The sequence below is a fragment of the Chiloscyllium plagiosum genome, unplaced genomic scaffold (assembly GCF_037043375.1).
Source record: "Chiloscyllium plagiosum isolate Xiang-an unplaced genomic scaffold, Cpla_swu_hap1 HiC_scaffold_21, whole genome shotgun sequence".
In the NCBI taxonomy this organism is placed as follows: Eukaryota; Metazoa; Chordata; class Chondrichthyes; order Orectolobiformes; family Hemiscylliidae; genus Chiloscyllium; species Chiloscyllium plagiosum.
In genome coordinates this window covers 51,810,367-51,825,115 of record NW_028270159.1, presented here as the reverse complement: position 1 = coordinate 51,825,115, position 14,749 = coordinate 51,810,367, and the positions used below count along the sequence as shown (strand labels likewise).

At 36.8% G+C, this 14,749-nt stretch overlaps 1 protein-coding gene across 8 annotated transcripts in view; it reads right to left on the bottom strand.

The window, feature by feature from the left end:
- Window positions 1-1,557: 1,557 nt before the first annotated feature.
- grin1a (glutamate receptor, ionotropic, N-methyl D-aspartate 1a) overlaps window positions 1,558-14,749 on the bottom strand; it is a 189,706-nt gene continuing 176,514 nt past the window's right edge. For 2 of the 8 annotated variants that reach the window (XM_087998561.1, XM_087998565.1), the window contains 2 exons: window positions 11,809-11,919; window positions 1,558-4,730 (listed from right to left, as the gene is read on the bottom strand). In XM_087998561.1, coding sequence (XP_087854687.1) covers window positions 4,665-4,730; window positions 11,809-11,919 — 177 coding nt within the window. In that variant the 3' untranslated portion in view covers window positions 1,558-4,664. Of the gene's footprint in view, window positions 4,731-5,572; window positions 5,642-7,977; window positions 8,085-8,345; window positions 11,222-11,808; window positions 11,920-14,749 lie in introns of those variants that run through there. The other 6 variants (XM_087998560.1, XM_087998564.1, XR_015760745.1 and 3 more) reach the window with 5 other exon arrangements.

Below are 14,749 nucleotides of genomic sequence, written 5' to 3'. Positions count from 1 at the left end.
TTGGTATGACTGGTTGGTGCAACATCGAGGGCCGAAGGGCCTGTCCTGTGCTGTAATGTTCAATGTTCTATGGAAACAGAAGCTGGAATTCTGGCTGCGCTTCTTGGCTGCCATTTTTTCTTGGCTGTCCCACCTTCATTCCCAACTTAGCTGAAACCAGCAGGTGCATGGGCCACCATGCCACCAACTCCAAATTCCTTGTCACTGTGGGTGGCATGGTGGCTCTGTGGTTCGCACTGCTGCCTCACCGCACCAGGGTCTCAGGTTTGATTCCAGTCTTGGGCGACTGTGTGGAGTTTGCACATTCTCCGTGTCTGCGTGGGTTTCCTCCCGGTGCTCCAGTTTCCTCCCTCAATCCAAAGATGTGCAGGTCAGGTGAATTGGCCATGCTAAATTGCCCATAGTGTTAGGTGCTTTAGTCTGAGGGAAATGGGTCTGGGTGGGTTACTCTTCAGAGGGTCGGTGTGGACTGGTTGGGCTGAAGGGCCTGTTTCCACACTGTAGGGAATCTAATCTAAAATAATTAGCAATAGTAGCATACTGACAATAGTAATTCATGGGCCCAACTAATGCTCCAGAAACATTATTTCCTGTAACACTATTTAGTTGGTTAACTAAATCTACATTTAAGAAGTTAATCTCAGTAATGATGAGCATGAAATTACTAGATCGTTTGAATACCCATCTCATCCCCCTAGACCCTTTAGGGAAGAAAAATTTACCACATCTCCCTGTTTCAATTGATATTTAACTCCAGACCCAAAGTGGTTGATTCTTTATTATCCCTTGAAATGGTGTTGCAAACCATATAGTTCTATTAAACTGCTACAGAAAAATTTGCCTGTAATCATATGGATTACAGAAATTTGAAAAATGGCTCATCACCACCTTCCCAAGGATGATTAAGGATGGGCAATGAATAAAGCCAATGTTGCTTACCTACATCCCATAAGTCAATAAAAAAAATGCAACCTTCATTACATTGGCTGCAGTAATTCAAGTAGATGCCTTCTTAAGGGCAATTATGGATGTGCCACAAATCTTGGACTTGTCAGAAATGTACCACATCACCTAAGTGAATAATTGAATAGCTTCATGTTCACTTTGTTACCTGCATATTAAGCTTGCATCATTTGATAAAATCAAAGTTTGGTGTAATTTGTAAAATACTCAATGTTAATTAATGTTATAAGATTTTTAAGATTAGATATCACTATATAGAAGTACATATTTCAGACTGTTACAAGGGGACATAAATTTAAGGTGAAGGGTGGAAGGTATAGGAGGGATGTCAGGGGTAGGTTCTTTACCCAGAGAGTGGTGGGGGCATGGAATGCGCTGCCTGTGGGAGTGGTAGAGTCAGAATCTTTGGTGATCTTTAAGCGGCAATTGGATAGGTACATGGATAGGTGCTAAAGCTAGGACAAATGTTTGGCACAACATCGTGGCCCGAAGGGCTTGTTCTGTGCTGTATTATTCTATGTTCTATATTTAATTTGAATCAAAATCTAGAGTTTTGGAATGTTTATAGCTGAAGAATACCATATAAATGCCATACACCTTTTAGAATGATTCATTTTAATTGTTCCAGAATTGTTGAAAAATGTGTTTATTTCAGTACCGTGCATTACTTATCACCAGACCCAATACAGATTGACTATGAACTAAAACAAATATTCTCAGGCACTGTGTATGACTCACTGGCACAAGGAGCAATACAGCAAATCCCCTGTATTTGTATCAGCATCCTATAGCAGTGAATGAGACAAGTTAAGTACATTACAGGACTTCCCATAAGAAAGCAGATATGGCAATAGCTCCCTAGCATTAAATTACAATCACAAATTCTACTTTACAATTCAACTATATAAAATGATTTAACAGATCTCTAGTTCTTGTCATTATAAAAATGGAATCATAATTTCTATCTTGTTCACAACGGCTTGGAAGAATTATGTAAGAATTTTCAAAGCAATTTAGTTCAATAAAATAAAATGTTGTTCAATGTTGCTCTATAGTATATAACCAGGAACAAATTGGAGAAAAATATTATTGTCTATGAGAGATACCAAATGCACATTTAAAGAAAGAGTGCAATTGTTATCTTTGTGGAAGGAATGCAAACACCAGCATTTTTAAATCTAAATTATAAATTAATTTTACAGGGATTCTTAGGTAAGGTGGATCAGTAACAGTGTTGCTGCTTCATTCATGGACTTCAATCTCAGTTCTAAACATATTTGGAAATATTAGATGTTTTATATAAGATCTGATAAGGACAATATTCCAAACAAATAAAATTATTTTTTAGGAAAAGTTGTTTGGGTACGGTAAATTTGAAAGGAAAAATGAAAATACTGGAAATAATCTGTTAGCCTGGTTGCATCAGTGAAGAAAGAGTTCGTGTTTCAGATCAACGACCTTACATACAATTTGAGGAAATTCTGATGAAGTGACAGTTATTTGAAACATCCACACTGTTTCTGTATTGATGCGGTCATAATGAGAAAGGTGTTTGCAGCATTTTCTGTTTATAAATGCAGAGCTGTCAATAAATTAGAAGATGGTCATTTGGTTGAGGTGAGATGTAAAATGTTTAATTCATAGTGTCCTGCATGAGACAGGATGCCACAAAATTGGTAGTTTACCTGAAAGATATTAAATGTTCTATGTTCCCCCATCCCATCTGAACCCCCAATTGATCCATTTATTTATTTCTGCCTTATTTACATATAGAACTGTCATAACCTAATGGTTTCAAAGCCCTAAAGATATCTGGAATGATTCCCATAGACTGGGCCTTGTTTGGACTGTCATAATCTCTGGGAATTTCTTCATCTGTACCAGGCGAAGGGCATGCTGTAGAGGCTGGGGTAACTTCCTCATTCTGCTATATTGTAGAATCCTATTGGTTATAATTTGTCCAAAGACTAAACCAACAAGATATGAATAGTTGCCAGTGCACTAATGATATTGGCCCAGTGCACTGGGACATGATAGCTAATGATATCCCATTAAATTAGCACTTCCATTCACTGATGTTGGTAAAGCGTGACTATAAAATAGGCTTTTCCACTTTTGTACAAATCACAATATAGAAAGAACTTTTGCCCCATCACTCCTGTTTTCTGATAGGTGATAGCTGAAAATATCTACTCTAATTCTTTTTTCTCATCTTTCTCATAAGCATTTATATTCTTTTTCAAATACATATACAATTTCACTATAAATAAAATTATGGCCTGGCTGCAGTTACCATTTCTGGTAAAATGTTCCTTGTCTGCATGACCCAGTGAAACATTTATTCTCATCTCCCCTTCATTCTTTGGAAAATGATCCTGGGATATGCCTTGAAATTGATTAATTATTAGTGTTAGAAAGATTTGGGGAGAGTTTTTCTGTTTCAGTGTGAATCTGACATCGGGCTGATTTCCAGTTTGTGAACCTAGATTTGGACAAAATAGAACATCCACAGCAATCTTCCTAGAGGAAGCCAGTTGTGAAGTTCTTCCAGGTGTGCACACAATTAAAGATGATAGAAGACATTCACTGCAACCACAGCTCCCAACGTGAAGGGTGGCTAGCAAACCTACGGTGAATGTTATGTGCTGCTGAGTAGAATGCAGAACAATATATCAGTGTTTGGAGGTGCCATTGTGATACTAGAACTAACAGTAATTTCTCATGCCCAGCACTAAACAATGGATTTGCTTACAAGTAATAAGTATTTGTCTGTGAATGTCCTGAAGATTGCCAATTTTACTCTTTCGAATAACAATACAAGTAGAACAAACCATGCTTCCATTGTATTAGAACATGGTTAAATAAATGTGGTGACAAAAAAAATTAACACTATTTGTAGATCTTGAATAGTAATCTTCACTAATACAACAAGTTGTTTGTACTCTTTACAAGCTCACTATGTTCTACAATCCCCCAAAATCCCTTCAGAATGCTTCCCATTTTGATTATTTTTTTCTCATAGTAGCCCTCCTTTGGTGCCTGTGATTGGGTTTGCCAATTTGTGCTGAACACGTGGGTCATTCTGTGCCTCATGCCTCATACTGAATTTAAATTGTCCCACTTTTGTTTTGGATTGGTTCCTGTTAGGTCCCAGAGGCGCACTGTGCTAATTCACTATGCCACCCATTTTCCTCTGTGTTAATAATTTTATGACTAACTTTAATATAAATGGTTCAGTGAAGAATAAAGTTTTTAATGAATAATTTTGTTGAATAACTCATAGTAAAGACTTTATATGCAAACAAAAGTACTGAGAAGGCGGAGGTAGATAGATTCTTGATAGGCAAGGGAATCAAAGGTCATTGGAATAGATGGAAATGTAGAATTCGGGACAAAAACCTGATCAACCATGACCTTATTGAATGGTGGAACAGATTTGAAGGACCAAATGGCCTACTTCTGGTTTGTATGTTCGTATAGTAATGCTTTGCTGAGTAGCAGAGACGGGGGTCAGTAACTTTAACACTGCAGGTTTTCAGAAGACACTAACACTGATGATTTTGTGATTCCACTGAAGTTTTTTTACTTTCCTTCCCTTTCGCTGTGGTCATTGCTGGTGATCTAAACTCTTGCTGCTTTGGCCAATAATTCTTGATTCTCATATTTCTTTCTCATTTTAAACTTCAATGTTCTGGACAGAATCACACCACTGTGCTGACAGAAGGGTCTGAGAGGTTCAGTTGCCCACTTATATCAGGATGGTATTGCTGTAAAATAAGAGAGAGAGAAAAGTTACTGCCATTATTCTACATTTACATTGAAGAATCAGTACATTCTCCATCCCAAACATCTGCTTGAATAAGCATGCCCTCACTCAAGGTGTTAACTGCACAATTATTATTCAATTTTGACAAATATATGTAGCGTTTGCCAAGAAATATTATACATGGATTTATTATTGGAAGTCAAGTGAAATATTACAATCGGAAAATGTTTGGATCTAATATGTAGCTGCCTCAAAGAAATTCCTCCTCATGGCTATCTTAAATAGGAAACCCTTTATTCTGACATTAGAAAGAGGAATCTTCCATTTCTGTCAGGTGTCTTGCTTGCTTGCTCAAAAGGTGGACTCTTCAGAGCAAGGCCTGTCTTATCTTCTTCTAGTCAGACAATTTAGAGGTCAGCGACAAACCTTCCTCTGAAATCAAGTTCCCAGTAGGGCAAGAAGACCTTTCCAACAAGAATTGCCTGCCAGTCAGAGGGTGGCAGCTCTTGCACCTGGGAGTGCCACTGCGAAAATCATGGCTGCTACGAAGAACAACCCAAATGAGAATCAAGAGATCAGATGAAGGTTGGATTCTGGAGTTTGATGGTATATGCAGAGGGGACGGGGGATCAGAAGTAAAGGCAGGAGGCTTGCGGTCACTGGTTACTTCTATACCCTTTGTCCAGTCCCTGCATTGTGAAGAAATTAGTACATAAGAGACTCTTACTGCCTGACCAACAGGCAACTCGTGCTGGTTTATCAGTCGGGTAGGCCACTCAATTGCATGGAGCTTAGATAACTGCAGCCCAGGCAGAAATTTTACACATCAGTGTCCAGACTGAATTACACTACCGTGCTGACAGACGAGTCTAAGAGATTCAGTTGTCCAGTTATGTCAGTAGGGCGATATTGCTGTAAAATAAGAGAGAGGTTAACACTTAAATTGTCCTTAAGTGGTCACTATTTGACTACCTAAGAGTCTTAATTTACAGCAAAGGCGGAAGGTCAAACAGAGAACGTCATGCTGAGAACTTGATTTGGGTGGAGGCAGGAACGCAAGATGGGGTTCTGGATATACTATCAACCTGCCAATTTTTGTTTTGTCTTCCTGCCTCAATGCCTAGAAGACTCCATCCTATATTCACTATTTTTTGATTCTCCACAACAACAAAAAAATTCAAGGGGAAACGTAAAAGCATTACCCTTTTTGACATTTGATCTTTCAAGTCCAGTTTCAAGCAAGTCTATTTCTTGTCCTTTTTCTCCTTTAATCTCTTTCTATTCTTTATATGTTACCACTTTGTGTTTGTGCTCTATGTTTATTCTGTTTAGCCTATTTTTGGGTTGATGTTTGATATGAGGGAGGGAGTGTTCACAGTGTGGAATCTGTATCATGTACAAACAGTAACATACAGGGAAAAGAATAAGGAAAGAGAGACAGTAGAGTTCCAACAAAATTCATTGGATTGAGCAATAAAATGTTGATCTTAACAGGGCATTTGATCTGTCAGGGATGGAAATTATTTCAAACTACCTAAGGATCAAAAGTAATCCTAATTTATCTAAATATGCTCTGATAGTTTGCAAATTATGAATGCTGTTATGAAATAATAGTACATTCAAAACTCTTCCAAAACTTTTGGGTTGTCAACATTGATTCATGATTGGGAATGAAGTAAGGTCCATGGCAGTTTGTGTCATTGCTGGTGATAGAAACAGATGCAGCATATCAATGCATGTAGGAAACAAATGACTGGTAGAAAATTCCAACTTCTGATAGAATTGCTGACAATCTTGTTTAAAAGTCCCAAATTTTACACTCAAATTGAAGGATTCTATCGATGCAGTTTACAATCACAGCATTGCCAATGTTATTGCCGAACATATTGTTTAATGTTTTTGTGGTTTTGAAATAAGAACTAAGAAAGAACAATACAATGGTATTCTATCAGAAATACTGTGCAAGATCACAGTGTTACACTCACAAAGAAATAATGGCTTTAAAGTTATCTTAAATTGCATTTTAGCACCTACATTTTAATAGTATGAGTTGAACCTCTGATCAACCTACATTTTGCCAAAACTCACTGTAACAGAAACCAGATAAGGCCATTATTATTTTCACTACTTCACAAAGTTAATCAGCTGAACTGTCAGATATTTTTGATTTCTGGACTTCACATAGTCAGCAGTTGTTGCCACCATACTGGAGAGCATGAAGATAGAACCATGACGATAGTCCTGAAACCTCAAAATCATTGGAAACAAAACTAAAGAATGGGACTCATCAAGGCCCGTCAAAGCCTCAAAGTTATAGCCAGTGACATTTAATTCAGTTAATGGTTGTAGGGTCAGTCAAGTAAATATATTAGAAAGTAATACAGAAAGAACTTTCAAAATTAATTTGTTAATCAGTGGAATTTTCCAAATGAAATGTTTCCTTCTCAGACCCAAATGTTTATATATGCACTGCTTTTTAAACACGGAGGGGTAGCTTGTGCAAACAGAAATGATTGCTATCTTTATTCCAATAAGGCCAGCTGTACTTACTGTCAGGTGATGATGGCAATGTTTGTTTCCATTTTAAAAACTCCATAAATATTTTTAAATGGCATGAATGAGGTAATGAATCCTTATATTAGGCTCATCCCCTCAATAAGGTGAACAACTTTGGATCACCTCATCCATATTGTTCACTGCCTTCATAGTGGTCCAGCTAGTATCAACTTCATACTTGCTGTTAGAACTAAGGTTTTTTGAATTTTTATTATTCCTAGTGTTTTAACAATAGTTTCATTTTATTATCATATTCATAGTAGGTAAATAATTGAGAGATCTGGAATTAAACTGAAGTATATTAATCTAAAACACAAATTACAATACAGTATCTATTACATCAAAATGTGTTTTATGATTCATTTCATTCATATCACTAGACAACCTGAGCTAATGTAAGGATTAGTTGTAGTTTTGCAGAAGTAAACACCCAAGGTTTTTCATGATGTGGGTGAAAATGGGAACAAGGATCTGTTTTGTCAATATCTTTTCATCAATTCAAACAAGGATTTCTAACGTTTACAATATCACCTGTGTACAAATGGCCATGTGAAGCTGCCATTTTCCAAGCAACTGTATTATATCCCATTTCACATTCAAAGAGAAAACAGAGTAACCAAGATACATTTTACTAATATGGATTTTATAATGCCTAGCCTGTTGGTCCTTGCAATAGTTCTAGAGAGACATACTGAGATGAAGTAGTAGTTCACAAAAGGTATGCATTCACTCTCATTGCTTGGGCAGTCTACCTTCTAATCTAAAGAAGGAGAAGAAGAAAGAAGCATCATTGTTCAGTCTGAAAGCATGGAGAAAGAGAAATGGTTTCTTGTCAGAACAACAAAATAAATCTACAGCATTCAAAGATTCTGCCTTCTTGAGGACTGCCAAGGTGGTTGGGTTTGAGAAATGACAGCTGGCAGGCAGAGTTTGCACAATGGAGCAGAAGACATGAGGGACACATGAGGTTAGCAATGCTGAAGTTTGTTGGAGATGAGATTGCTCAATTTATATCAAAGACTAGGAAGGCACATAAATCAGGCTGACAGACAAGACAGGTATTTTTGCATTTTATTTTATTCAGAAAGTAAAATGCTTCTTCAGTTTTAAAAAAAGTACATTGAATTTCTCCAAACAATATCTGAAAGGATAATGGCACAGTGTACAATTAAGGGGAATGGGAACGGAAAGTTTCTGATGCAGTTTTTCTGATGTCACATTTTCTGAATTAAAAAATACAAATGAAGTTTAAAACACTTTGGAAACAAAATGATTTTAAACTATATTGATGAAATGATGAAAACGTCAAATAAAACAAAGGTCCCTCAGTAAGAAGGCAGCCAGAGGAAAATGAAAGAACACAACTTAGATCCCTGTGTTTGGAATTAAAAGTGCATGTTAAGCAATGGCAAACCTTTAAGAATGAGTACAATTGAAGAAGTACAACAGCTTAATCATTCAGGACTAGGATTGCCAACCCTCCAAGATTTCCCTGGTGTCTCCATCAATTAAACTTTCATCTTCAGGAAATGGCTAAAAGGAACACAGTACAAAAACAGTGAAATAAAACCTGAGGTTTAAAAATGCTTTCATAAGTTATATAAAAAAAAGGACATGGGGACAAAATGTTATTTGACTGATGGTCAAAACTCATTTGAATAATGAACAGGCTATCCATCTTTCGATTGGCATAGTGTTGTGCATCACAAAGATGGACTTGCTAGGTGACTAATTGCAAGGGTTTTGGTTTTGATTAGATTAGATTCCCTACAGTGTGGAAACAGGCCCTTCAGTCCCACAAGTCCACATCGACGCTCCGAAGAGTTAACTCACCCAGACCCATTTCCCTCTGAATGATGAGCAATTTAGCATGGCCAATTCACCTGACCTGCACATCTTTGGATTGTGGGAGGAAACCCACACAGACACAGGGAGAATGTGCAAACTCCACACAGACAGTCACCTAAGGCTGGAATCGAACCTGGGTCCCTGGTGCAGTGAGGCATTAGTGCTAACCACTGAGCCACCGTGCCACCCCTTGCAGTAGGATCTGATGAAGCCTCCAGGAATATGACCAATCAGAGTTGGCAACCCTATTTAGAATCATTGACACTGTTGCATAGTTGCTAGAAGGAGAGAGCATAGATTCATATGCATTGTTCACAGAGCAGTACATGAGAACTGTCTTTTATATTGTGTTTGGTAATAACTGACTCTTATTCAAGATTTGGAGATGCTGGTGTTGAACTAGGGTGTACAAAGTTAAAAATCACACAATACCAGGTTATAGTCCAACAGATGTATTTGGAAGCACTAGCTTTAAAAAAAAGTTTTAAAATATTTAATGCTAAAAATTTTTTTTTTAAATTTACTTTTAAAAGAAGTTTTGTGATTTACATATGAAAGAACTGAAACCAACATGGTCATTCTAAAAGATGAGAGACTTAACAACAATCCAGGTCTTTTTCAATATATAATTTCAGTTACATCACACTATAAACTTTTGCTATAAATTCTGTGTCTTACAATCTTATTCTCCACAACCACTTGATGAAGGAGCAGCGCTCCGAAAGCTAGTGCTTCCAAATAAACCTGTTGGACTATAACCTGATATTGTGTAATTTTTAACTTTGACTCTATTCAAGATGGCAAATAAACAAAGCAACGTCCAACCTTGAAATCTGCCCAGAAAAGGGGCTCAACAGCTCTGATAATGTAGTGCACTGGTGGGATTCTAATGATGAATTTTGGCATTAGAGTTTGAGTTTTTATTTGTGATTATAATTCAGGTACACTATGAACCAGGCAGCCTGATTCAATGCTCCCTGCCTTCCAGGCCCTGTAAACAAGCCCCATTTTGCTAATCTGTTCTGCTAGGAGTTCTTTAATTTATTTTACATAAGATTGTTTGGCTGTACTTTTCACACTGTTACGCAGTTTGCACAATAACATTCATGCATTCAATCGAAATGTCATAAATTTTCAGTTTTTCCAAATATCGTCATTGATCCAGAGTTTAAGGCGTTTTAATTTTTTTTCCCCAAAATCTATTTTATTAAAAGGGAAACAAAGCTTTAACCAAAAACTCAGTAACATAAACATTGTGAAAAAGAACACTACTGAATTACAATAGAACCAGAAAAATGTTGAAACTGCCATAATGATTTTGTGATGTTTTCATGTGCATGGACATCAATGCTGTGATATTTGGAAGTCAAATTTATCTTTTAATGAAAAACAGGAGAATGCCTATTTTCCTTGATAACAATGTAGATTACCAAAGTATACATTTTCAGTTACTGTGCAGTTCAAAGCTGTGCATTCTTGCAATTTTGTTGGTTTTTATTAATTATAGAAAAAAAACACTCATCATGCTGTTTTTCATTGCAGAAATTTCATTCTCAAATTACTTCTTAGTCCATCTTAATTACTTTGGATGAAGTCTAGATTGAACAGACCAGACCTATTCATTTACAGCTCAGTTTATTTTGTGGTGATGTGAGCAAATCAGTTTGGGTGTACTACAGGTCCAACACCTATTTGTGCTCTGTCTCAATAATGGTCTGGCTCACTTTAGTGAGAATCCTGTTTAGCAAGCTCAATTTGAGCACTGAAAGAAGCAATGGTTAGCATCTTCATCTTGTGTCTCCTCCCCAATCTCCTGCAAGATCACTTTGGAAAGGCAATATTTCTGAGTTTAACTGCAGCCAAAAACATAAATCCATCCTCCAAATCATCACAATACATATATGGAAAATAAATCCAAAGTAGGAGATGAAAAATGTCAAAATGAAAGTAAAGAAAGTTTGCAGTTGACAATGTGTGATTACTGTGTGATTGTGATGACCTTACAGCAAGAAGCCAAGATAAAGATGAATTTCAGTAAGAACTTGATAAAATTGGCCAAGAAAAAAATCTAAAAGGAAGAAAAAGTGTCTGCAGAGAGAAAAAAAAACATCATTACATCATCACAATTAACAAATGTATCAAAAAAGGTAATGTCAGTAATTTAATTTAGAAATTTCATCCTCATCATCACCATCATCAAAAAGCATTTGAAAGAACATGATTTTTGTAAATGACTCTTGTGAATGATAAAGAACATGGTTTGTTGGAACTGGGTAAAACATGATACTTGTACATGGCAGAAGACATGATGCTTAGGGAGGATGAAATATATGAATCTTGGGAATGAACCTAGAGTCTTGTGGTGGTTGTCAGATTTAACTGAAAGTTATTCTCATCATGAATGGATCAGCAATCAGCGTGGGGAATTTCCTTCAAAACAACAGGGCAACTAACAATGGCAATGAGAGCAAGAACAAGTGTCAGACATAAACATTCAAGGATGTTATCAACACTTCTGGAGTTCTCCCAAGTTCGCCTCCTTCCTTTGCCCAGTGTTAAAGATGTAATGCAGCTGTTTCACATGGGCATGTGGTGAGGTGGATATGTAATAGTACTGAATGAACTTTGGGCTAATGGACTCATGGCATGGTGAAAGGAGTCCCAATTCCTCTTACCGTGTCTTTGGAAGACCTACGTCTCTTGAAGCTGGAGGTCAGTGTTGAAGTGAGCGATCTAAAAGGTGCTTTCTTTTTAGGGTCAGGCTCTGCGCTACCACTTTTTCTATCCTAGAACAGATATATTTGATGTTATTGACTTTTTTCTGTTGGTAGTAGCTATTTATAATCTAGCTAACAACTTTTCTGGCAAGCAGAAATCAATAGATGTACACTATAGATATTTGGCTTGGCAAATATATGTGGTAACTTGGCCCAATAATGGCAGTTCCAATGAACTAGGAAAGGAAGTGATTAATCACTGAGAGGGTTCATATTGTCATCTGGCAAAGGAGGGTCTGTCAAGCAACATTAATGGTAGAATCAAAGCAAAAAAGTTCACCACAAGCGAGATTTGTGAAAGAGCAGTGAATCTAATGAATGTAGCTCAGATCTTGAAAATGAGAATGCATGAACCTTTGTGTATGTAGTGCACTTGTCACTAATACACTTGTGTTCTTTGTGATTTCTAAAGCAATTTTAAAAATAAAATAAAATCTAACAAAATTATTAGAACCAAAATGAATTCGAAACAAAATAAATACTATTTAAAACACTAAAAAGCACCATTATCATTAAATTGCATTTAATATTGTGTAATTTAATATTTTATAATTGTGTTCATTTTTAAAAATCCATGTCTTTGTGTTGGGAACAGCAGTGAGAGGTAAATTACTTTGAGGCAAAACAACCAGGTCCTTCCAATGCGTAACTGTCATTCCAAATTGATTCCTCCACTAGTGTCTTGAAGAATTGCCGTCCTTTTCAAAGAATGCAGAGGAATGCATTTGAGAATCGTAACTGAAAGAGCCAGTTGTAGGGCTTCACTTCATGTATTTAGACTGTGGTGTCAGCAGTCACTATTTCCTGTTTGTAGCTGGACTCTTCATTCACTTGGATCCTTTACTATTTGAAATATTGTTTCAATCAAAATAAAGACATTTATTTAGTATTTTCTAATCTTGAGCTTTGAAGTGTGGAGTCAAAGGTAGAAGAGTGCCAATGTAGACAATGTCTGCCAAGTTTGCAAACAAAACTTGAGTTCTTTTAAAATAATTTTCACATTCAAAAGACTCTGGCAGAGAGACATTTGCTAATAAACAGGCACATGGACTGATAGGACAGTCAAGACAGTTAAAAGACAGACACCAGAGCAAGGTGATTTGCATTGTACTGATCCAGTTCATGCAATGCAAAAGTTATACTGCTCAAGCTTCAGACAAATCAGCTTTCTATCATTAAAGAGTCTCTGCAGGATTGAACTTAGCACTGAAACTGATTAGATTCCCTGCACATAAACAACCAGTGTAAGGCTACATTTCTATTTTGTATTTGTTTCAATTACCAACTAAATAATGAACAAAATAACAATCTTCAAAAGTAACCTTTTTTAAAACCACTGCTCTTCACTCAAATTGTTTTTAATTTTCTTAATTGTTCTCAATTATGCCCTAGCAATGGTACTGAGGTAGGTTTACATGAGAAGAAAGTTACACAAACAGATATTCTCTTGGATATATAAGCAACATTCAACAATAAAGCTGTTCACCTTATTGTTAAGATTCAGAATGGTGAACTACAATAGCCAATGATGAAAATTATAGATTGCAAATTTAACAATGGATATGATCAGAGGAAATTTCTTTAATCACAATTTTAATGGAACTGTTAAACCACTTAATATATATAGATTAATTCCAATATTAAAGCAGCAAATAAGGAAATTTGATACAAAGGCATTTATTACTAATACCACACTAGGTAATTTAAACCTTTTTCTCATAAATGGATTACACCATCTAATCCACTGTGCAAAAACAATTTCCCTAGTGTTTTAACCAAAATGAAATATCTTACCTAAACCTAAGTTGTTAAATCCAATTTGACAGTACTCCATTGAAAAGAGGGGTCCTATTCAGCAAGATTAAAGATCTATTCCTTTAACCAATAGTCAGCAGAGATAGAACAAGATAACAACTTGAGGTTCCAGGGACATTGGCTTACAAACAGTTATTTTGCAATTTAATGGTAGTAGGTAGAGTTACTTTTAAATTGTGTCTCTTTCTACCTAGCACAAGGAATGCTGTTTATGGTTGTTGGAGGTCAATCACGTCAGTCCCAGACATCACTGCACATGCTCCTCAGGGTAGCAAGTTTCTAATCAACCTGTTCAGACATGTTGTTACATACCTCTAGAGCAGTGAAACAGAACCTGGGCCTCCTGGATCACAGGAAGGGGCACCACTACTATTCCACGAGATCCCCAATAACATCAGAGGAATTGTTTGCAGTAGGCTTTTCTTAATCAACCGGTTTATAAGAATGTAAGAACTAGGAGTAGGCCATCTGGCCTCTCGAGCCTGCTCCACCATTCAGTAAGATCATGACTGATCCATTTGTGCACTCACCTCCACTTACCTGCCTGCTCACCATAACCCTTAATTGCTTTACTGTTCAAAAATCTATCTTTGCCTTAAAACATTCAATGAGGTAGCCTCAACTGCTTGAGTCGGTAGGGAATACTACAGTTTCACAATTCTTTGGGTGAAGAAGTTTCTCCTCCACGCAATCCTAAATCTGCTACCCCTTATGTTGAGACTATGCCCCCTAGTTCTAGTTTCACCCTCCAGTGGAAATAACCTCCCTGCTTCCATTTTATCTGTATCCTTCATAATTTTGTATGTTTCTATAAGATCACACACCCCCGCCACCCCCATTCTTCTAAATTCCAATGAGTATAGCCCCAGTCTCAACTTCTCCTTATAAGCCAACCTTCTCAGCTCTGGAATCAACCCAGTACATTTCCTCTGCACCAATCCAGTGCCAGTACATCCTTTCTCAAGTAAGGAGATCAGAACTATACACAGTACACCAGGTGTGGTCTCACCAGCACCCTATAAAG